Source organism: Oncorhynchus gorbuscha, linkage group LG10 (assembly GCF_021184085.1).
Source record: "Oncorhynchus gorbuscha isolate QuinsamMale2020 ecotype Even-year linkage group LG10, OgorEven_v1.0, whole genome shotgun sequence".
NCBI classification, from domain to species: Eukaryota; Metazoa; Chordata; class Actinopteri; order Salmoniformes; family Salmonidae; genus Oncorhynchus; species Oncorhynchus gorbuscha.
This window is the reverse complement of record NC_060182.1, coordinates 60,904,928-60,931,037: the sequence shown is the minus strand read 5'-3', so window position 1 is coordinate 60,931,037 and position 26,110 is coordinate 60,904,928. Positions and strand designations below refer to the sequence as shown.

The following is a 26,110-nucleotide window of genomic DNA, read 5'->3' as shown; positions in this document are numbered from 1 at the left end:
GTCTTGTTTTCGATTAAATCGGTCCATATATAGCCTAGATATCGATCTATGAAGACTGTGTGATAAACGAAAAAAATAGCGTCTTATAACGTAACATCATTTTTTTAAATTAAAAAAGTTGACGATAAACTTTCACAAAACACTTCACTTCTAAATACTTTTGTAATGCAACTTTAGGTATTAGTAAACGTTAATAAGCGATCAAATTGATCATGAGGCGAAGTATATTCTTTAGCTGTCCGTCTGGAAATAATGTCCGGGTAAATCTCAACCAAAATATCCGGTCGGAGACCGGAAGAACTGCGTCTGTTTGACCAAGAAAAAAATAGTAGGCAAATGACAAGACTCTAGACAACGTGTGGAAGCTGTAGGTATTGCAACCTCAGCCCCATTAAATGTGGTTCACCTTTATCAATTGGTTCAAGTCGCGCATGGATATATTTTTCCATTTTCAGTGATCAGTTTTTCCTGCACTTTTCGATGAAACGCACGTTCTGTTATAGTCACAGCCGTGATTTAACCAGTTTTATAAACGTCTGAGTGTTTTCTATCCACACATACCAATCATATGCATATACTATATTCCTGGCATGAGCAGCAGGGCGCTGAAATGTTGCGCGATTTTTAACAGAATGTTCGAAAAAGTAGGGGGTAGGAGTAACAAGTTAAACTGTTTCACGAAAATGTGCGTGTGAAAACCATAACTGGCATGCAGATTACCATCAACTTCAGGAGAGTAATGGCAGAATCTGTGAAAGCCAGCAGGAGAGCGGGAGGACAATAGTTGGGCCAGGTGAAGTTTTTTTACTTCTGGTTATCTAAATCTCTGGCGCCCTCTTGAGGCATCAAACCATAAGCTTAAAGCATCAGACAAGCTAAATGAACATAAATTATTTTATTAAAACACATAGGGTGTGTCTATATATGGAAAAATACATTTTCAAGCAATCAATTGGTCGAAAGAACAGACGATTTTCTGTCGACCAAGATTGTTTTTAGTCGGGCACAGCCCTAGTGTGCTCACATAAGCGTGGCTTATGTTTGAGTGGAGGAGAGGAGTGGTTTTCTAAAGCAGTTACACACACACACAGGACAGCATAGTGGTATTCTGAAGCGTGGTTCAGGCTAATCCCACTGTTCAGGTCTGATGAATATGAGGGATCAGGGCTGTCACAACGCGTCATGTTATACTGACTACACACACACACACACACACACACACACACACACACACACACACACACACACACACACACACACACACACACACACACACACACACACACACACACACACACACACACACACACACACACACACACACACACACACACACACACACACACACACACACACACAGAGGGTTCTGCAGGTAGTCTCTAACCCTGGTTGTATATCTGGCTAAGGCAGCTTGTCAGATGGTCTGAGAGGGTTTAGCACGGCTTAGCCAGGCCTTCCTACACTGCTAACACCTCTGTGTGTGTGTGTGTGTGTGTGTGTGTGTGTGTGTGTGTGTGTGTGTGTGTGTGTGTGTGTGTGTGTGTGTGTGTGTGTGTGTGTGTGTGTGTGTGTGTGTGTGTGTGTGTGTGTGTGTGTGTGCATGCGCGTGCGCGTGTGTGTGCGCGTGTGTGTCGCGCCCTGGTCGTAGTATTTTGTGTTTTTCTTCATGTATTTGGTCAGGCCAGGGTCTGACATGGGTTTTTGTATGTGGTGTGTAGATAGTGGGATTGTAGCTTAGTGGGGTGTTCTAGGTTAGTCTATGGCTGTCTGAAGTGGTTCTCAATCAGAGGCAGGTGTTTATCGTTGTCTCTGATTGGGAACCATATTTAGGCAGCCATATTCTTTGGTTGTATTGTGGGTGATTGTCCTTAGTGTCTTGTTGTCCTTGTGCTGTGTTAGTTGACACAAGTATAGGCTGTTTTCGGTTTTCGTTTCGTTTATTGTTTTGTAGTGTTTGTGTTTATTCGTGTTTACGTTGTGTGATTAAACATGGATCGCAATATACACGCTGCAGTTTGGTCCGACTCTCCTTCACCACATGAAAACCGTGACAGAATCACCCACCTAACTCGGACCAGGGCGTGACAGTGTGCATGTGTGTGTGAGTGAGACACATCCATAAAAGATGGGCTTCTACTTGACTATGCCCTGCCTATTGATATTTCTGGGTTGCCTAGCAATGGACAGTGCTTCCACCAGTTTGCAGAAGAGAGGGGGTTTCTCCTGACAAGTCTCTACATCTATTCTCTCATTCACTTTCTATTTATTTTAAATGATTTATTATCTAGGTCCTGTTTAATCTAGTATTCCCTGTAATGTGCTGGCATGTTACTGCTACAATGTTACTATGTTACTGTTACTTTCTACAATAACTTGGTCATGACAAGCTGACTTTTTTTATGGCGGTTTTGGAGCAGTGGCTTCTTCCTTGCTAAGCGACCTTTCAGGTTATGTCGATATAGGACTCGTTTTACTGTGGATATAGATACTTTTGTACCTGTTTCCTCCAGCATCTTCACAAGGTCCTTTGCTGTTCTAGGATTGATTTGCACTTTTCACACCAAAGAACATTCATCTCCAGGAGACAGAACGCGTCTCCTTCCTGAGCGGTATGACGGCTGCATGGTCCCATGGTCTTTATACTTGCGTACTATTGTTTGTACAGACGAACATGGTACCTTCAGGCATTTGGAAATTGCTCCCAAGGATGAACCAGACTTGGGGCGAAGGTTCAATTTCCAACAGGACAATAACCCTAAGCACACAGCCAAGACTACGCAGCAGTGGCATCGGGAGAAGTCTCTGAATGTCCTTGATTGGCCCAGCCAGAGCCCGGACTTGAACGCTTTCGAACATCTCTAAAATCCCCACATACAGGTGTGCCTAGCTTGTAGTGTCATACCCAAGAAGACTCAAGGCTGAAATAGCTGCCAAAGGTGCTTCGACATTAGTACTGAGTAAATGTCATATTTCAGTTTGACATTTTTTATAAAGGAGCAACAATTTCTAAAAAACTGTTTTTGCTTTGTCATGTTGGGGTATTGTGTGTAGATTGGGGAGGAAAACATGTTTTTTCTAGAATAAGGCTGTAACGAAACAAAAATGTGGAAAAAGTGGAGGGGATTGAATGCTTTACGGAGGCACTGTATATATATATTTCTCTAATATTACTTGCCACCAAGTCATTTTATGAGGTTTAGCTAGCCCAGCTAGGTTTCCAATCTCCCAACCTCATAAACTTGCTACCAAGAAGCCATTTCGGGCTATCAATTCAGTTATTTATACAAGCTAGCTCCTACTCTATCTTAGCTGGCATGCCTGTTGGTAGACTTTAGAAAAGCAAGCATTTACTGATTATACTGAATACAATTAACATTCCTTTACGTTTTTTATCCAGATTTTACCAGAGATGTATATTTAGTTTATTTTTTATTTTTTTTAAGTAAAAAAAGATCAACCAGTCAGGAGGATACAGGCAGTTCAAAATGTATGCTTAGATATGGAGAAAAATAAACACCACCCCCTCAGCCATCCACATGTACTTTGTGCCCCCTCAGATTTTTGAGGTGCCCCCGGTGTGTTTTGTGTTTGCTTATGAGGACTGATAAAGTTAGCAAACCAAAAAAGTATTGAATTAGTCTTGATCTTGAGAAGGTTGACACACACACACACACACCAGATCTATTGTTTCTACAGCACTGCGTTGCAACAGATAATCGGACATAGGCTGTACTATACAGTCATTATTAGCATGTTTGATCAAGTTTAGCTGATTAATCCAGTTAATATGCTAATGCAGAATATCCATTTGAAAAGAAGTTGCGCTGTTAGATTTTTCATTGATATTCATCACATGCCTTTACATAGAACAATGCCACGGGCTTACTGACACACACACACACACACACACACACACACACACACACACACACACACACACACACACACACACACACACACACACACACACACACACACACACACACACACACACACACACACACACACACACACACACACACACACACACACACACACACACTGAATATGATACAAGATAAGGAGCGCTTCATAGAAAGCAGAATAATGAACTGCTGCAGTCAAGCGATAGCTGACACCACACACTGCCTAATTATCTGTGTCAAGTGCTGTTGACAATACATGTATTATCTCATTTAAAGCTAGAATCCTTAATTGAAACAATAACAAAGCGAACTCTCTGCCCCTATTTTGCTCAATAAAACAACTAACGGATGGGGCTGGAGAAATGTAACCACTCTCAAATTCATAGACGGCTCCATGGATGCGAGGACTGACCATCCACGATATCAAATGTATTAGGGATGGAACGATTCACCGATACACGTCGGTCCCCTGTGCAAATGTTTAAGGTATGAGAACATATGAGCCAGATCAGAAAACCAATTAAAACATTCCAAATCGCAGGTTCACTAATGTTTTTTACTCCTATTGTTTTATTCAGAAAATACTTATCTGTTGTGACTGAATTTATGCATCCTCCCTTTCAGTTCAGTAGCCTATTGAACTTATATGCATGTAACTGCACATGGCTGTAGTGGGTTGAGAGCTTCAAGTTCCTTGGTGTCTACATCACCAACAAACTATCATGGTCCTAACACACCTAGACAGTTGTGAAGAAGGCACGACAAAGCCTATTCCCCCTCAGGAAACTGAAAAGATTTGGCATGGGTCTTCAGATCCTCAAAGTTTTCTGCAGCTGCACCATCGAGAGCATCACTGCCTGGTATGGCAACTGCTCGGCCTCCGACCGCAAGGCACTACTGTGGGTAGTGCGTACGACCCAGTACATCTCTGTGGCCAAGCTTCCTGCCACCCAGGATCTCTATATCAGGCGGTGTCAGAGGAAGGCCCAAAAGATTGTCAGAGACTCCAGCCACCCTAGTCATAGACTGTCCTCTCTGCTACTGCACAGCAAGCAGTACCGGAGCGCCAAGACGAGGTCCAAGAGGCTTCTTAACAGCTTCTACCCCCAAGTCATGACACTCCTGAACAGCTAATCAAATGGCTACCCAGACCCCTCTTTTACGCTGCTGCTACTCTCTGTTTATAATCTATGCGTAGTCACTTTAACTCTACCTACATGTACATATTACCTCAATTACCTCAACTAACTGGTTCCCCCGCACATTGACTCTGTACCTGTACACCCTGTATATAGCCTCCACATTTTTATTTTATTTTTATTTCACTTTATTTAACCAGGTAAGCAAGTTGAGAACAAGTTCTCATTTACAATTGCGACCTGGCCAAGATAAAGCAAAGCAGTTCGACACATACAACGACACAGAGTTACACATGGAGTAAAACAAACATACAGTCAATAATACAGTATAAACAAGTCTATATACGATGTGAGCAAATGAGGTGAGATAAGGGAGGTAAAGGCAAAAAAAGGCAATGGTGGCAAAACACTGGAATGGTAGTTTTGCAATGGAAGAATGTGCAAAGTGGAAATAAAAATAATGGGGTGCAAAGGAGCAAAATAAATAAATTAATTAAATACAGTAGAGAAAGAGGTAGTTGTTTGGGCTAAATTATAGGTGGGCTATGTACAGGTGCAGTAATCTGTGAGCTGCTCTGACAGTTGGTGCTTAAAGCTAGTGAGGGAGATAAGTGTTTCCAGTTTCAGAGATTATTGTCGTTCGTTCCAGTCATTGGCAGCAGAGAACTGGAAGGAGAGGCGGCCAAAGAAAGAATTGGTTTTGGGGTGACTAGAGAGATATACCTGCTGGAGCGTGTGCTACAGGTGGGAGATGCTATGGTGACCAGCGAGCTGAGATAAGGGGGGACTTTACCTAGCAGGGTCTTGTAGATGACATGGAGCCAGTGGGTTTGGTGACGAGTATGAAGCGAGAGCCAGCCAACGAGAGCGTACAGGTCGAAATGGTGGGTAGTATATGGGGCTTTGGTGACAAAACGGATTGCACTGTGATAGACTGCATGCAATTTGTTGAGTAGGGTATTGGAGGCTATTTTGTAAATGACATCGCCAAAGTCGAGGATTGGTAGGATGGTCAGTTTTACACGGGTATGTTTGGCAGCATGAGTGAAGGATGTTTTGTTGCGAAATAGGAAGCCAATTTTAGATTTAACTTTGGATTGGAGATGTTTGATATGGGTCTGGAAGGAGAGTTTACAGTCTAACCAGACACCTAAGTATTTGAAGTTGTCCACGTATTCTAAGTCAGAGCCATTCAGAGTAGTGATGTTGGACAGGCGGGTAGATGCAAGTAGCGATCAGTTGAAGAGCATGCATTTAGTTTTACTTGTATTTAAGAGCAATTGGAGGCCACGGAAGGAGAGTTGTATGGCATTGTAGCTTGCCTGGAGGGTTGTTAACACAGTGTCCAAAGAAGGGCCAGAAGTATACAGAATGGTGTCGTCTGCGTAGAGGTGGATCAGAGACTCACCAGCAGCAAGAGCGACCTCATTGATGTATACAGAGAAGAGAGTCGGTCCAAGAATTGAACCCCGTGGCACCTAAATAGAGACTGCCAGAGGTCCGGACAGCAGACCCTCCGATTTGACACACTGAACTCTATCAGAGAAGTAGTTGGTGAACCAGGCGAGGCAATCATTTGAGAAACCAAGGCTGTCGAGTCTGCCGATGAGGATGTGGTGATTGACAGAGTCGAAAGCCTTGGCCAGATCAATGAATATGGCTGCACAGTAATGTTTCTTATCGATGGCGGTTAAGATATCGTTTAGGACCTTGAGCGTGGCTGAGGTGCAACCATGACCAACTCTGAAACCAGATTGCATAGCAGAAAAGGTATGGTGAGATTCGAAATGGTCGGTAATCTGTTTGTTGACTTGGCGTTCGTAGACCTTAGAAAGGCATGGTAGGATAGATATAGGTCTGTAGCAGTTTGGGTCAAGAGTGTCCCCCCCTTTGAAGAGGGGGATGACCGCAGCTGCTTTCCAATCTTTGGGAATCTCAGACGACACGAAAGAGAGGTTGAACAGGCTAGTAATAGGGGTGGCAACAATTTCGGCAGACATTGACTCTGTACCGGTACACCCTGTATATAGCCTCCACATTGACTCTACCGTAACACCCTGTATATAGCCTCCACATTGACTCTGTACCAGTACACCCTGTATATAGCCTCCACATTGACTCTGTACCGCTACACCCTGTATATAGCCTCCACATTGACTCTGTATCGGTACACCCTGTATATAGCCTACACATTGACTCTGTACCGGTACACCCTGTATATAGCCTCCACATTGACTCTGTACCGGTACACCCTGCATATAACCTCCACATTGACTCTGTACCGGTACCCCCTGTATATAGCCTCCACATTGAATCTGTACCGCTACACCCTGTATATAGCCTCCACATTGACTCTGTACCGTAACACCCTGCATATAACCTCCACATTGACTGTGTACCGGTACCCCCTGTATATAGCCTCCACATTGACTCTGTACCAGTACCCCCTGTATATAGCCTCCACATTAACTCTGTACCGGTACCCCCTGTATATAGCCTCCACATTGACTCTGTACCAGTACCCCTGTATATAGCCTCCACATTAACTCTGTACCGGTACCCCCTGTATATAGCCTCCACATTGACTCTGTACCGGTACACCCTGTATATAGCCTCCACATTAACTCTGTACCAGTACCCCTGTATATAGCCTCCACATTGACTCTGTATATAGCCTCCACATTGACTCTGTACCAGTACACCCTGTATATAGCCTCCACATTGACTCTGTACCAGTACCCCTGTACACCCTGTATATAGCCTCCACATTGACTCTGTACCGTAACACCCTGTATATAGCCTCCACATTGACTCTGTACCTGTACACCCTGTATATAGCCTCCACATTGACTCTGTACCGGTACACCCTGTATATAGCCTCCACATTGACTCTGTACCGCTACACCCTGTATATAACCTCCACATTGACTCTGTACCGCTACACCCTGTATATAGCCTCCACATTGACTCTGTACCAGTACCCCCTGTATATAGCCTCCACATTAACTCTGTACCGGTACCCCCTGTATATAGCCTCCACATTGACTCTGTACCAGTACCCCCTGTATATAGCCTCCACATTGACTCTGTACCGGTACACCCTGTATATAGCCTCCACATTGACTCTGTACCGTAACACCCTGTATATAGCCTCCACATTGACTCTGTACCGGTACACCCTGTATATAGCCTCCACATTGACTCTGTACCGGTACACCCTGTATATAGCCTCCACATTAACCTTGTACTTAACACTTATTTTTTCTTAACTTCTTAAAGCATTGTTGGTTAAGGGGTATTTGGCGCATGTGACAAATAAAAATTGATTTGATATTTCCGATATATTTATTTTATATACAGTTGAAGTCGGAAGTTTACATACACTTAGTTTGGAGTTATTAAAACCCTTTTTTTCAACCACTCCACAAATTTCTTGTTAACAAACTTTAGTTTTGGCAAGTTGGTTAGGAGATCTACTTTGTGCATGACACAAGTAATTTTTCCAACAATTCTTTACAGACAGATTATTTCACTTATAATTCACTGTATCACAATTTCAGTGAGTCAGAAGTTTATATACACTAAGTTGGCTGTGCCTTTAAACAGCTTGGAAAATTCCAGAAAATGGTGTCATGGCTTTAGAAGCTTCTGATAGGCTAATTGACATCATTTGAGTCAATTGGAGGTGTACCTGTGGATGTATTTCAAGGACTACCTTCAACCTCAGTACCTCTTTGCTTAACATCATGGAAAAATCCAAATAAATCAGCCAAGACTTCAGAAAAACAATTGTAGACCTCCACAAGTCTGGTTCATCCTTGGGAGCAATTTCCAGGTACACAAGTATCTATATCCACAGTAAAACGAGTCATATATCGACATAACCTGAAAGGCCGCTCAGCAAGGAAGAAGCCACTGCTCCAAAACCGCCGTAAAAAAGCCAGACTACGGTTTGCAAATGCACATGGGGACAAAGATTGTTAGAAATAACAAAATTAGAGTACCCACCCGAGTCACACCCTGACCTAACCAAAATAGAGAATAAAAAGGCTCTCTAAGGTCGGGGCGTGACAATAAGGTTGAAATGTAACAAAATGTGGAAAAAGTCATGGGGTCTGAACACTTTCTTAGTGCACTGTATGAGTCACTGATGCCCAAAGTGCGGGAAGCACAGCTGTGTGCGCAAACGAGAGGCCTGTTCTGATAGGCTATTCGTAAATATTGCACCTTCAGCATTCAGATGCTTGTAAAATGGCATTCCCAATGTCAAATCATAGGCTTTACTTGTTGAGTGACAATGTCATTTGCTGGGTAATTGTTCCCAAATGCACTGTAGAAAATGGTGTTTTACCCAGTAGCGGTGCGTGGGTTAAATAACAGGGGAGGCCAAGCCCCCACCCCCAGAAAAGCCATATTACAACCTCTGTGTTGTGATAATTGCGTTGTTTGCTCTATAACCTGTTCGTTATAAATGTCTTTGTTAGGCCTAAAGGCCAAGACATTAAGATAGTGGTAGAATAAATTGAACCATACCTTTTATGTTTTATCACAAAACCAGATAGCAACCTCTCTCTGGTGAAGTTAACAAAATGCTGCAGTCCTTTGCATGACCTGCAGCATGGTCGAGCAATTTAATGTTTCACACATTTTCGGACCCCTAAACAACTATTGATTTAGAACCACAGAGAATTAACGCAAGTCGCAAAGAAAACAGGAGCTGCCTCCACCATTCCAGCACAATTTCAACATCATCAAATCACCTCTGCTTAGTCTAATAGAGTGACAACTAAAAGATACCAATAACAATTTAGTCCAATCAAACGTAAGCCAAATATGATGTGGCTGTCCATGGTTCTGATTTGTGCGTGTGTGTGCGTGTGTGTGTGTGTGTGTTTTTGTGCGCGCGTTTCGTGCAAGTAGGAAAACCCTGTTGACTCACCCTACTTGTAGAGAAATGCCAATGCCATCCTCCTCTCTTTCATGTTGATGACACACTGTCATACAGTACACAGTTTTAGTTTTTGTTGTCCAAGGCTACCTGGCTAAAATGCTTGCTCGATAGCCTAACTTCCATTCATGGGCAACGTTAGTTAGTTAACATTAGCCTTCTACTCCTAGCTACATGTTGAACTTCCATCCTCTCAGGCCAGGGGCACAACAATGTATGAATTAATGGTTGGATCAGAATCACCGTTATAATCATTGGCAAGTACAGGGAATTAAGTAAAACCATGAGTCCAAATCCCTATCTCCATCCATTGCCAATTTAGGAAAGGGGCTATTTTAGCCAGCTAGTCACCGGAGGACAACAACACAACAAGATGCAACAATTAAAGTTTTTTTTTGTCAATGACGTATGCTGTCAATGGGATTTGATAGGAGTGACGCCGAATCCAAACGGGCTTCCCTTTTGCCTTCAATGCTACGGACGGCAACAATGTCATACTTGTTTGGACCAGACAGCATCAGATAGATCCTCTTGTCCAGATGGGATAGGGCAGTGTGCAGTGTGGTTGAGATTGCGTCATCTGTGGACCTATTTGGGCGGTAAGCAAATTGGAGTGGGTCTAGGGTGTCAGGTAGGGTGGAGGTGATATGGTCCTTGACTAGTCTCTCAAATCACTTCATGATGACGGAAGTACATTTTACATTTACATTTAAGTCATTTAGCAGACGCTCTTATCCAGAGCGACTTACAAATTGGTGCATTCGGGGCGGTAGTCGTTTAGCTCAGTTACCTTAGCTTTCTTTAGCCCTCTTGAAGCATGTGGGAACAGCAGACTGGGATAAGGATTGATTGAATATGTCCGTAAACACACCAGCCAGCTGGTCTCTGAGGATGCGGCTGGGGATGCCGTCTGGGCCTGCAGCCTTGTGAGGGTTAACACGTTTAAATGTTTTACTCATGTCGGCTGCAGTGAAGGAGAGTCCGCAGGTTTTGGTTGCGAGCCGTGTCAGTGGCACTGTATTGTCCTCAAAGCGGGCAAAAAAGTAATTTAGTCTGCCTGGGAGCAAGACATCCTGGTCCGTGACGGGGCTGGTTTTCTTTTAGTAATCCGTGATTGTCTGTAGACCCTGCCACATACCTCTTGTGTCTGAGCCGTTGAATTGTGACTCTACTTTGTCTCTATACTGACGCTTAGCTTGTTTGATTGCCTTGCGGTGGGAATAGCTACACTGTTTGTATTCGGTCATGTTTCCGGTCACCTTGCCCTGGTTCAAAGCAGTGGTTCGCGCTTTCAGTTTCACGCGAATGCTGCCATTAAACCACGGTTTCTGGTTTGGGAATGTTTTAATTGTTGCTATGGGAACGACATTGTCAATGCACTTTCTAATGACCTCTAATGAACTCGCTCACCGAAACAGCGTATTCGTCAATGTTGTTGTTGGAAGCAATGCGAAACATATCCCTATCCACGTGATCGAAGCAGTCTTGAAGCGTGGATTCGGACCAGCGTTGAACCGACCTGAGCGCTGGAGCTTCATGTTTTAGTTTCTGTCTGTAGGCAGGGAGTAACAAAATGGAGTCGTGGTCAGCTTTTCCGAAAGGAGGGTGGGGGAGGGCCTTGTATGCGTCACGGAAGTTAGAATAGCAATGATCCAAGGTTTTACCAGCCCTGGTTGCTCAATCGATATGCTGATACAATTTAGGGAGTCTTGTTTTCAGATTAGCCTTGTTAAAATTCCCAGCTACATTGAATGCAACCTCAGGATATGTGGTTTCCAGTTTGAAAAGAGTCAAATATAGTTTGTTCAGGGCCATCGGTGTGTCTGCTTGAGGGGGAATATATACGGCTGTGATTATAATCGAAGAGAATTCCCTTGGTAGATAGTGCGGTCGACATTTGATTGTGAGGAATTATAAGTCAGGTGAACAGAAGGACTTGAATTCCTGTATGTTGTTGTGATCACACCACGTCTCGTTAATCATAAGGCATACGCCCCCACCCCTCTGCTTACCAGAAAGATGTTTGTTTCTGTCGGCGCGATGCGTGGAGAAACCAGCTGGCTGCACCGATTCCGTTAGCGTCTCTCGAGTGAGCCATGTTTCCGTGAAGAAAAGAACGTCACAGTCTCTGATGTCTCTCTGGAATGCTACTCTTGCTCGGATTTCATCAACCTTGTTGACAAGTGACTGGACATTGGCGAGTAGTATGCTAGGTAGTGGTGCGCGATGTGCCCGTCTCCAGAGCCTGACCAGAAGAGCGCTTCGTTTGCCTCTTTTACGACGTCATTATTTTGAGTCGCAGGCTGGGATCCATTCAGTTGTCCTGGGTGGAAGGCAGAACACAGGATCCGCTTCGCGAAAGTCATATTCCTGGTCATACTGATGGTGAGTTGACGTTGCTCTTATATTCAGTAGTTCTTCCCGACTGTATGTAATGAAACCTAAGATGACCTGGGGTACCAATGTAAGAAATAACACGTAAAAAAACTAAACACTGCATAGTTTCCTAGGAACGAGAAGCGAGGCGGCCATCTCTGTTGGCGCCGGAAGTCACACTCAACGTCAACAAAACAAAGGAGATGATTGTGGACTTCAGGAAACAGCAGAGGCAGCACCCCCCTATCCACATTGATGGGACCGTAGTGGAGAGGGTAGTACGTTTTAAGTTCCTCGGCATACACATCATGGACAAACTTAATTGGTCCACCCACACAGACAGCGTCGCGAAGAAGGCGCAGCAGCGCCTCTTCAAACTCAGGAGGCTGAAGAAATTTGGCTTGTCACCAAAAGCACTCACAAACTTCTACATATGCACAATCGAGAGCATCTTGTCGGCTATATCACCGCCTGGTACGGCATCTGCTCCGCCCACAACCGTAAGGCTCTCCAGAGGGTAGTGAGGTCTGCACAATGCATCACCGGGGGCAAACTACCTGCCCTCCAGGACACCTACACCACCTGATGTCACAGGAAGGCCATAAAGATCATAAAGGATAACAACCACCCGAGCCACTACCTGTTCACCTCGCTATCATCCAGAAGGCAAGGTCAGTACAGGTGCATCAAAGCAGGGACCGAGAGACTGAAAAATAGCTTCTATCTCAAGGCCATCAGACTGTTAAACAGCCACCACTAACATTGAGTGGCTGCTGCCAACACACTGACTCAACTCCAGCCACTTTAATAATGGGAATTGATGTAAAATATATAATTTGCCACTTTATACAATGCTACTTAATATAATGTTTACATACCCTACATTACTCATCCCATATGTATATGTATTTTCTGTACTCTATCATCTACTGCATCTTGCCATCTTTATGTAATACATGTATCATTAGCCACTTTAAACTATGCCACTTTGTTTACATACCCTACATTACTCATCTCGTATGTATATACTGTACTCGATACCATCTACTGCATCTTGCCATCTTTATGTAATACATGTATCATTAGCCACTTTAAACTATGCCACTTTGTTTACATACCCTACATTACTCATCTCGTATGTATATACTGTACTCGATACCATCTACTGCATCTTGCCTATGCCGTTCTGTACCATCACTCATTCATATATCTTTATGTACATATTCTTTATCCCTTTACACTTGTGTGTATAAGGTAGTAGTTTTGGAATTGTTCGGTTAGATTACTCGTTGGTTATTACTGCATTGTTGGAACTAGAAGCACAAGCATTTCGCTACACTCGCATCTGCTAACCATGTGTATGTGACAAATACATTTGATTTGATTTGAGATGGCCTACATGTAGAGAAACAGAGGGGCGCTGTTTCCCTGGCTCGGTTGCTTTCTCCTGTGATACAGCCTCTAGCGAGTTGAAGGATAATGATGAAATACAGAGAGACAAAAGATGTAAAAAAAAAAAGTGTTTTTAATGATTATATATTTATTTGTATTCATGGCGTACATGAATACACACCATTGGTTTTAGCGGAGTTGTACAGCCTACCGGAATGGGGCGCAACTCACATCTAACTGCTGATTGGGGTTTTCAATCATTATATTATTTAGATTGTTCAGGTTCACCAAAATAAATAGTTTTGGTAGTTTTGCTTTAAACAGTCAGTGTATTTAGTCATGTTTACATAAACAGGTTCATTTCATGAAGGACAGCAATCATTTCGCATTCATCGGTCGCAGCGAGAGAAGCTCTCCGTAAAATTCCAAACAGTCTAAAACATTAGCTTTCGAGACTGGGGTAAAATCCAAAGCTGCATTATATTAATTGGCTAAATGCTAATTTATCATTATAAATATGGACATAGTACTAGTTCAAAACATGTTCAATGTGCATAAATGAAAAGTTCATCAGATTTTTTTTAAAGTGAGGGAACAAATAACGTACATTCTCCGCACCCCTAATCTGGTAAGAGGGGTGATAGATGCTCAGTCTGCCCAATGGCTCAGCTTAGGTGCCTACACAGACCATTGACACACACACACACACACACACATACGCACGCACACTAACAGAGGGCCACTCAGTTTAGAGAAGACAGGTCTATCTTAATTTCAGACAGGTCTATCTTAATTTCAGACAGGTCTATCTTAATTTCAGACAGGTCTATCTTAATTTCAGACAGGTCTAGCTTAATTTCAGACAGGTATAGCTCAGAGGCCCAGCTCCTGATCTCCCTTCAGCAGCAGATGTTCATTTAAAATGGAAAATGAATGTGTTCATTCAACAACAACAAAACAGTTCATCAGAATCGCATCAATTCATTGCTCTAATCAAACCCGAATCACACCGAATCATTTCAAACTTAGACGTATCGTTCCTGTATCGGATGCCCATGCATTCTAGATGCATAAACAAATCGTTCATGAAAGGAGAGATGTACTTCCCTAAAATGTTTTGAGGCTGTATAGTGTTTGTTTGTAAACAACGTAAATGTAAACAATGTGGAGTAAAAACAAGCTTATGTTTGGGGTTCTGATGGGGTACGACAGTTGAACTCCGCTCATGAGGCATTTATAAGTTACATTCTGCAAGAATACATTTGTAAATATTATTAATTTATACATCCGGAAATGGATGTAGCAACTAAGGATTCTAGCATCAAGATGGAGGGTCCATAAGTATCTAAAAGGACAAGTACCCCGTTTTGTCAAATGATCGAGCTTTAAAGAAAGAAAGTCCATGTTTTGATTATAATATACTGAATGGTTGGTGTAAATGATTAGGTTCGTGGTTAGAAATGGTTAGCAGAAACATTAGAAACACCGCGGGAGAGCCTCTACACTATGTGTAATGAACCCAGGAGGAGGTGGAGTTAGTACCACTGAACAGATCAACACAGGTATAGAAACACAGACCATTACATTTCCCACAGTCCTGGTTGGTTGCTAATGGATGTTTTAGGAGAGGTGTAATGATACACACACCCTATCATTAAGTGTGTGTGTGTGTGTGTGTGTGTGTGTGTGTGTGTGTGTGTGTGTGTGTGTGTGTGTGTGTGTGTGTGTGTGTGTGTGTGTGTGTGTGTGTGTGTGTGTGTGTGTGTGTGTGTGTGTGTGTGTGTGTGTGTGTGTGTGTGTGTGTGTGCCTGCATTAGTGTGTGAGTGTATAGATACCAAACAGAGACGTAAGAGCATCCAAGTGTTGTTTAGACGTAAGCACGGATGCCTAATGTCAACACTGGCCAGACGCAGAAAGGAAGGCATTGGCAGACGGAAGTGCTACCCAAACCTTCAACTAGGGGACCACCTGACAGTCGAAACACTGATACAGCTAATCAAGGGCTTTGTGATGAGGTCATCAGTGTGTTCGTGCAGGGCTTGAACAAAAAGTGTGCGCTGTCTGGTGGACCTCTGCGATGGGGTTGAGGAGCAATGACACAGACCAGTCAAAATGGATCATTGTGACACACTCACGCCTCATCGCTGTCTGTCACTTCATTGTCACCTTGTCATTTCTTGTTACATCACCGTGGTGTGATTGGGTGTGTGTGGGGTGCAGGCTATTTGGGTGACTTTCAAAGCTCTTTGTTCCAGTTTCTCTGAACAGTAACCATGAGAACATCTCGAAGAGAGGAGAGGACGGGGGGGATGAGGAGAGGAGGGGACGGGAGATTGTGTGGCATTACTTAAAGATCATATCTGCATGTAAACCAGCCCTGCTACCCAACCAACCTATCTACAGTATTACTGATGCTCACTGTAACCGGTTCTCATACGCGCGCACGCACGCACGCACGCACGCACGCACGCACGCACGCACGCACGCACGCACGCACGCACGCACGCACACACACACACACACACACACACACACACACACACACACACACACACACACACAACACACACACACACACACACAGAGTGCTAAACGGCCCTGTAAGACTTTGTGTCTGAGTGTGTCAATGACATCACTTCAATCTCTCTTTCTCAATCTCTTGGTCTCTGTCACACACGCGCTAACCTCCTCTCTCCCTCCCCAGTATGTCGTTGCTGAACCATGACTGCAGGCCCAGCTGTATGATGATGTTTGAGGGGGAAACACTCCACCTCCGAGCCACCAGAGACATGCGACCTGCTGAGGAGGTACGGTGTGTGATTTTGGTCGACTTGAGGCAGGATGCAAATTAAAAAACGGTGATATCTCTCTTTCTTTCTCTCTCTCTCTCTCTCTCTCTCTCTCTCTCTCTCTCTCTCTCTCTCTCTCTCTCTCTCTCTCTCTCTCTCTCTCTCTCTCTCTCTCTCTCTCTACCTTTCTCTCTACCTCTCTTTCTACCTCTCTCTCTCTACCTCTCTCTCTACCTCTCTCTCTCTGTCTACCTCTCTCTCTCTCCCTCTCTCTCTACCTATTTCTCTCTACCTCTCTCTCTCTACCTCTCTCTGTCTACCTCTCTCTCTCTACCTCTCTCTCTCTACCTCTACCTAGTTGACTATTAGTTACATTGGTTCGTTGGCTCCTACCAGAGACAGACAGACTCAGCTAGAGGAGCAGTACCATTTCACCTGCCAGTGTCAACGATGCACCACTGCAGACATGGTAAGACTACAGCCACACACACAAACACACTCGCTGTTCACTGTGTCAGCATGGTCTCGGTGTGACCACTGAAGCCTGCCGTGTGTCTGTGTACCTGCGGCTTTCTCGTCTCCTCCTCTCACTCTGTCGTCCCTTCTTATTTCCCCACTCACCTCGCCCTCTCTTTCATGCTCTGCCTCTCCTCGCCCTCTCTTTCATGCTCTGCCTCTTCTCGCCCTCTCTCCCTCCACCTGTCTCTAAGTTCCCCGTCCTTATCAGGGGAAGAGGAAAAATAATACATCCACCACTTTCTACTTCAATATCGATCTCCATCCGTCTTATTCTCCCTTTCTCTCTCTCCTTATCTTTCAGGCTGTCAGTCGTCCACCATCCCTCTCCACCTTCTCCCCCTCTGCCCTCCACCTGTCAGCTCTGATGCATGCTGTGGACTTGAACCAGCTTCTTATGACACAGAGTCAGTGCTCTCTAGACGTTTTAGATTGGCTGCTTTCAATTTTCACTATTTCGCTATTAATGAACATGTGATTAACCTGACATTTATGCAGCTCTCTCACACGCACGCGCGCACACACACACACACACACACACACACACACACACACACACACACACACACACACACACACACACACACACACACACACACACACACACACACACACACACACACACACACAGCTCTCTCATAAACAGATAATGATCTAGTATCAACAGTATGTCAGTTGTAATTTCACGGCCTGTTCAGCTTTCTGCTCTGTAATTAACACATTCACTTTATCAGCATAATAAAGTGTTTGTGTGAATGTGAACATAAAGACATTTCTTTTCAGAAGAAAAATACCATTCTCACTCCAAGGAGCAGCAAGACATAGAGAAGTAGTCGTTTTTTCCTCTCTGACCTATGTGAACTGGAAACCACATATCCTGAGGCTGCATTTATTGTAGCTGGGGATTTTTAACAAGGCTAATCTGAAAACAAGGCTCCCTAAATTTGATTAGCATATCGAATTCGACATTCACGCAAAACTGAAAGCGCAAACCACTGCTTTTAATCAGAACAATGCGACCGGAAACATGACCGAATACAAACAGTGTAGCTAATTCCCTCCGCAGTTCAATGGCTCAGACACGACAGGTATGTGGCAGAGTCTACAGTTAATCACTGACTACAAAATGAAAACCAGCCCCGTCGTGGACCACGATGTCTTGCTCCCAGACAAACTAAACAACTTCTTTGCTTGCTTTGAGGACAATACAGTGCCACTGACATGGCCCGCTACCAAAACCTGCGGGCTCTCCTTCACCGCAGCCAACATGAGTAAAACATTTAAACGTGTTAACCCTCGCAAGGCTGCAGGCCCAGACGGCATCCTCAGAGCATGCGCCTACCAGCTGGCTGGTGTGTTTACAGACATATTCAATCAATCCCTATCCCAGTCTGCAGTTCTCAAATGTTTCAAGAGGGCCACCATTGTTCCTGTTCCCAAGAAAGCTAAGGTAACTGAGCTAAACGACTACTGCCCCGTGGCACTCACTTCCGTCATCATGAAGTGCTTTGAGAGACTAGTCAAGGATCATATCACCTGCACACTGCCCTATCCCATCTGGACAAGAGTAATACCTATGTAAGTATGCTCTTCTTCGACTACAGCTCAGCATTTAACACTATAGTTCCCTCCAAACTCGTCATTAAGCTCGAGGCCCTGGGTCTCGACCCCGCCCTTTAGCAACTGGGTCCTGGACTTTCTAACAGGACGCCCCAAGGTGGTGAGGGTAGGAAACAACATCTCCACCCCGCTGATCCTCAACACTGGGGGCCCACAAGGGTGCGTTCTCAGCCCTCTCCTGTACTCCCTGTTCACCCATGACTGCGTGGCCATGCACGCCTCCAACTCAATCATCAAGTTTGCAGATGACACAACAGTGGTAGGCTTGATTACCAACAACGACGAGACGGCCTACAGGGAGGAGGTGAGGGCCCTCGGAGTGTGGTGTCAGGAAAATAACCTCACACTCAACGTCAACAAAACAAAGGAGATGATCGTGGACTTCAGGAAACAGCAGAGGGAGCACCCCCCTATCCGCATCGACGGGACAGTAGTGGAGAAGGTGGAAAGTTTGAACATCCTCGACGGACAAACTGAAATGGTCCACCCACACAGACAGTGTGGTAAAGAAGGTGCAACAGCCTGGGGGCAAATTACCTGCCCTCCAGGACACCTAAACCACCCGATGTCACAGGAAGGCCAAAACGATCGTCAAGGACAACAACCACCCGAGCCACTGCCTGTTCACCCCTCTATCATCCAGAAGGTGAGGTCAGTACAGGTGCATCAAAGCTGGGACCAAGAGACTGAAAAACAGCTTCTATCTCAAGGCCATCAGACTGTTAAACAGCCATCACTAACATTGAGTGGCTGCTGCCAACATACTGACTCTAATCTCTAGCCACTTTAATAATTAAAAATTGGATGTAATAAATGTATCACTAGTCACTTTAAACAATGCCACTTTATATAATGTTTACATACCCTACATTACTCATCTCATATGTATATACTGTACTCTATACCATCTACTGCATCTTGCTTAGGCCGTTCGGCCATCGCTCATCCATATATTTATATGTAATATTCTTATTCATTCCTTTACACTTGTGTGTAAAAGGTAGTTGTTGTGAAATTGTTATATTACTTGTTATATATTACTGCATGGTCGGAACTAGAAGCACAAGCATTTCGCTACACTCGCATTAACATCTGCTAACCACCTGTATGTGACCAATACAATTTGATTTGATTTGATCTCACACACACACACACACACACACACACACACACACACACACACACACACACACACACACACACACACACACACACACACACACACACACACACACACACACACACACACACACACACACACACACACAACACACACACACACACACACACACACACACGCTCCCACCACCCGTGAAAGGCTGTAATTAAGAAGTATAATTTCATGCTCCAAGGCCACGGAGACTAGGATGTGCAATGGAGTCGTGGTATTAAAACGATGGAAGTGAGGAGATGGAGAGAGCGAAAGAGGACAGGAAGAAGGCAGGGGGGAGAAGATTGAACAGTGTTTTCTATAATGAGCCCCGTTGAATCATACACAGGACCACCCATCTCATCATCTATCTCAGTGTAGCGATTGAAGTGGAGCAGCTGTAGCAGGGCTTGAACCAGCAACACCATTTTACAGCCAGTCCTCTTGGTAGAAGCTGGTGTGAGGGATCAGAAGAACACGCATCTCCAGGGTATTCAGGGTATTCTCCAGGGTAGGGTATTCTCCAGGGTATTCAGCGTATTCTCCAGGGTATTCAGGGTATTCTCCAGGGTATTCAGGGTATTCTCCAGGGTATTCAGGGTATTCTCCAGGGTATTCAGGGTATTCTCCAGGGTATTCAGGGTATTCTCCAGGGTATTCAGGGTATTCTCCAGGGTATTCAGGTATTCTCCAGGGTATTCAGGGTATTCTCCAGGGTATTCAGCGTATTCTCCAGGGTATTCAGGGTATTCTCCAGGGTATTCAGCGTATTCTCCAGGGTATTCAGGGTATTCTCCAGGGTATTCAGCATATTCTCCAGGGTATTCAGGGTATTCGTTGATGGATAGTGATTTGATTTGCTCAAGTTGTTTCTCTCGCTCATTTCTTCTCTAACCCCCTCCCCTTCTCTAACCCCCTCCCCTTCTCTCTTGATCTCTCTCTCTTGTTCTTTCTATCTCTAACCCCCTCCCCTTCTCTCTTGATCTCTCTCTCTTGTTCGTTCTATCTCTAACCCCCTCCCCTTCTCTCTTGATCTCTCTCTCTTGTTCTTTCTATCTCTAACCCCCTCCCCTTCTCTCTTGATCTCTCTCTCTTGTTCTTTCTATCTCTAACCCCCTCCCCTTCTCTCTTGATCTCTCTCTCTTGTTCTTTCTATCTCTAACCCCTCCCCTTCTCTCTTGATCTCTCTCTCTTGTTCTTTCTATCTCTAACCCCTCCCCTTCTCTCTTGATCTCTCTCTCTTGTTCTTTCTATCTCTAACCCCTCCCCTTCTCTCTTGATCTCTCTCTCTTGTTCTTTCTATCTCTAACCCCCTCCCCTTCTCTCTTGATCTCTCTCTCTCTTGTTCTTTCTATCTCTAACCCCCTCCCCTTCTCTCTTGATCTCTCTCTCTTGTTCTTTCTATCTCTAACCCCCTCCCCTTCTCTCTTGATCTCTCTCTCTCTTGTTCTTTCTATCTCTAACCCCCTCCCCTTCTCTCTTGATCTCTCTCTCTCTTGTTCTTTCTATCTCTCAACCTCTCCCCATTTTTCTATCAGAAAAAGCTTTTCAATCTACTGGAAAGTTGGCTTTTGAGATTGACTCTCAACCTTCCTCCCCATTTTAGTGTGTGTGTGTGTGTGTGCTTTTCAATCTACTGGAAAGTTGGCTTTTGAGATTGACTCGTATTGTCTTCCTCAGTCTTTGTAGTGTGTGTGTGTGTGTGTGTGTGTGCGAGCGTGAGTGTGTGTGTGGTGATGTGATGCCTAAGGCTTGCAGGCAGATCTCTTTGTGAGCTATTGTTCACCTGCACAGAGAAACACTAACAGTAGCCAACAGTGCTGTCACACACAGATTTATTGTAGGAGGCACAGAAAAAACAACGCCCCACTATAATACGTCTACACACACACACACACACACACACACGCATGCACACACACGCACGCACGCACACCTTAAAAGCCTTGATTTGCATAATGTTTGGCTTCAGAAGCTGCCACTTGGCAGACACTGCAATTAACAACATTCAAGACACAAGGCATGATGGGATTTCTTCTGAGTCAACACCAATGTAATCTGTCCCCAAAGCCTGTCACACACATACATACACACACACTGACCAACGCAGTAGAGAAACATACGTGTTGTCTCGGATCACATTCTCATGTCGCCAATCCCACTGACAGGCTGCAAACCACACACACACGCGCGCACACACACACACACAAACGCACAGCATTGTCAGCAACTTCCATTGTTCTTCCCTGAGAGAATGACAATCACCGGCATCCTCTTTCACTCTTTCTCCCTCTCTTTCACAACCTCTCCCCCTCCTCTCGTCCCGTCTCCCTCACTTTCTCTCGCCTCTCTCCATCCCTGGTTCCTTCTCCCTACTTGTCTCTCCTCCCTATCTCTCTCTCTCTTTCTTTCTCTTCCTCCCTCTGTCTTTCCATGGTCAGTAGTTCATTAGGTGTGGCTAGGGCTGTGGCGGTCATGACATTTTGTCAGACGGTTATTGTCATGCAAAAGACCGCCGGTCTCACGGTAATTGAACGTTAATTAACATCAACATGTTGAGCATCGCCAGGCCTCCGAGCATACAAATGACTGACGCGCGCCTTTGGTACATCTACATTTTTTAAGTCTAATAAATCAATTTAATATACACCATCACAATAAATCAGAATAGGAGTTGGTCTACTGTATGGTGAGGGTATGTATGTATGTTTGTTGTTGTATTTGCATTCATGTCAGAGTGGTTAGAGGGACAATAGAGCCCAAAGTACCAGGCCATTAGGACCAGATGGCAAGTTGGGTACTACCAAAGTCCAGAGTACTTAAAAGGACATTTCCTGGGACACTACACATATACTGCGGTCATGACTGCCTGTGTGGCAGTAATATGGTCACCGCAACAGCCCTAGGTTTAACACCGGTCTCTGTGATATATATCACATTGGGGTTAAGGTTCACTAAACACTGGCAATTGTAACGGATTCAAACTAGTCAGAGGATCAACGCACATATGAGTTGTTGTTTCTGTCTGTCAAACTAGACAAAGGAACAATATCATTCTGGCAGCTCTTTCCGCATTCGTCTATGACACTTTCAGAAGACACACACAGCACTGGCTGATGAATATTGCAAAGCTGACACGCATCGATGTCAGTTCAAAAACAGGGACGCAGGCCTGGGGATTTTAGCTGTCGCCTCTGTTATCTTCTCTCTGTGTGTGTGTATGTCTGTTAACTGTTCAGTGTATGCTAGGTACTCAGCACTACCTTCTCTATGTGTGTGTGTGTATGTCTGTTAACTGTTCAGTGTATGCTAGCAGGTCCCCAGCACTACCTTCTCTCTCTTGTGTGTTTGCAGCCAGACTCTAATTAGGTATTTTTTTTACAATACATCATTATTTCAGTAAAATGAGTCCCATGCAGGGCAGTTGCGACCATATTACCGCGACCCTGGCAGTCATGAGTCAGGACCGCAGTAAAATTCTACATGACCATTGAGTCAAGCTGATCGCTAGCGGTTATCAGGTGTCAGGGCTCTATTGTCCCTCTATGAATGGAAAAGAAATCATCAAAACGGTTTGCGTTTTTAAAACTCACCTCACTATGATGGAGCAATTGGAAGAAAGAAGAAAGTTTGAAAACTGAGTGGAAAACGTGTCATTGAGGATGCTGTTTCAAAGCCTTAACACAGCGAAATGGGCAGCGCTTTCTAAGTTGATGAATAATGCAAAACAGCCATATGCATATTAGGGCTTATGCATAAACATAAGCCTATATATGAACCCAAAACCGAAAGAACCTGAATTAAATGAATGATTGTGCTGTTATATCTGTTATAGCCTACCGCATATTACACACAGCTGAAAGACGTAAAAATATATATACAGATTTCATGTCTTGGGTACATAATTGCTCTAGCCTAAATTAAACCAATTCAGATTTAGCCTACAAGTATAGTGAATTTGTATTTGGTTGTCATAATTCATAGGCCGACATACTATATTGACCTTTTATCTACAGAATATCTCACCCCTGTGCGTTTCCGTCTCCTCCCCTCTCCTACATTCCTTTCTCAAGCGCGCAGAGGGGCTGTCAACAGTTTAATGAAATATGTTTCATTGTGATGTTCTCGAACAGATTTCATTTGGTTTCCCAATAATTAAGCACTGGGTAGCTGCAGGAACAGGGTTGGAGAGCCCATGGCATACAGAGTTTGGGCGTAAGGTTGCACAGCGAGAGGTTGCATGCTCCTCAAACAGTGGTTGACGCATGGAGTGAAATGACCTGAGTAGCCTACGTACGTAGGAAATGAACCAGTGGGGAAGTGGCCTATAGGAGTGCATACAGATAACGTGTATATTTTTTCCCATGCTTCTGTTCCTGCCCATTTGACAATGGCCCTATCTAAATCTAAACCAATGTTACATATTAGTAAAGAAAATGTCTTTTGCCTATCGTCCGATGGGTGAAAATATGATCACTTGATGAGAGAACAGGGTGTGTAGCCCGACGCAAGGAACCTAGTTCCAGATTATTTTGTTGTGCCTTTGTCAAATCATCAGTAGCCTATAGTGGCATCATGCAGCCCATGTATGTTTTGATTTCTAAGGCATTCTAAGGTGTGTATTATTCACAACTTGCCAAATGACTTTAAATCTAGTATAGGACCTGTTTCAAATGGTCACTTTTACACTCAACATAGCCATACAGTAGGCCAACTCATATTCTGTTCTTCTGAAATACATTTTCTTCAAATCATAATATTTCTTTAGACCTGCCTAAAATAAATCCTGGATTTCCTGGATAAATCCTGGATATTATGAAACTTAAAATTAAAAAAATGTATGTCAGCGGCTTGTATGCGTGGAGACCTGGAGATGCTGAACATTTCATGACCGCCAGTGCCCCATTCCCAAATACCAAAACCTTCTCAATATTTGCTCCAACTGAGACTGTAGTGTTAGTCTGCCTCAGCCACCAGCCCCATAACGTAGGGAGTCACCCCCATACCATGGAAAGAGCTCTAAAACTCAGATGATCATTTAATATGAAGCAGCTCCACGGTGTCCGGTTCTGACTGTGGCTGTCAGTGTCTGTTATTGTCCTCTTTACACTAGCAGGCCAAGAGCAGCTTTAAACACACCACACACACCCACACACAGATTGCTTGGGTTCACCGTGACCACAGATAGTCAGTCAGTATTGTGGTTCTGGTTCTTTGACACCTTGCTGACAGCCTCGGGTTTGAGAAAGAAGTAGAGAGTGGGAAGGATAGAGGGAGAGAGAGACAGGGAAGATGGAGAGAAATAAGCGAAGATGCGTTCTGCCTGCAGTGTATGGTGGTGATGACAAGCTGCCGTGAGCTCTCAGCCAAACATGGGCTCCAAGTTAACATACAGCCAGGGTTTTCCATTAGTCCACAATTGTTTGCAGAGTTGTTTTGCATTTTCCATTTTCAGTTGTCCTTCAAGACCCATTTGACCACATAAAAATAAAAATGTTACTAAGTCTGTCAACCTTGAGTGCCACAGGGGACTGCTATCTGGACATTCTTCAATAGTAGTAAATAGTTTATAGTAATATATTATATATAGTTGAAAGTTCTGAAGAAGCACGCTGAGTACCACAATGATAGTGTTTTGATCATGTTTATGTTTATAAGACATTTATAAGCAGCTAGCCTTTCGTCAACGTCTCCAATTTAAGCCCTATAGAAAGTGTGTGCCCTCAGGCCTGGAGGGAAGAAAAAGTCATTCCGATACCCAAGAATAGTAAAGCCCCCTTTACTGGCTCAAATAGCAAACCAATCAGCCTGGTAACAACCATTAGTAAACTTCTGGAAAAAATGGTGTTTGACCAGATACAATGCTATTTTACAGTAAACAAATGATCAACAGACTTTCAGCATGCTTATAGGGAAGGACATTCAACAAGCACAGCACTTACACAAATTACTAATGATTGAGAGAAATTGATTTAAGAATGGGTGTTTTGTTAGACTTCAGTGCGGCTTTTTCGATCATAGTCTGCTGCTGGAAAAACGTATGTGTTATGGCTTTATATCCCGTGATATATTGAAGATAAAGAGTAAAGATAACAGAAAACAGAGGGTGTTCTTTAATGGAAGCCTTTCCAACAAAGTCCAGGTAGAATCAGAATTCCCCAGGGTAGCTGTTTAGGCCCCTTACTTTTTTCAATCTTTACTAATGACTTGCCACTGGTTTTGAGTAAAGCCAGTGTATCTATGTATGCGGATGACTCAACACTATACACAGCTA

At 44.0% G+C, this 26,110-nt stretch overlaps 1 protein-coding gene across 1 annotated transcript in view; it reads left to right on the top strand.

Annotated features, from left to right (window-relative positions):
- The window catches only part of smyd3 (SET and MYND domain containing 3), a 207,828-nt gene that overhangs the window by 140,756 nt on the left and 40,962 nt on the right, over positions 1-26,110 (top strand). The window contains exons 7-8 of the mRNA XM_046366549.1: positions 16,466-16,568; positions 16,909-17,019. Of these exons, the coding sequence (XP_046222505.1) occupies positions 16,466-16,568; positions 16,909-17,019 (214 nt within the window). The remainder of the gene's footprint in view (positions 1-16,465; positions 16,569-16,908; positions 17,020-26,110) is intronic.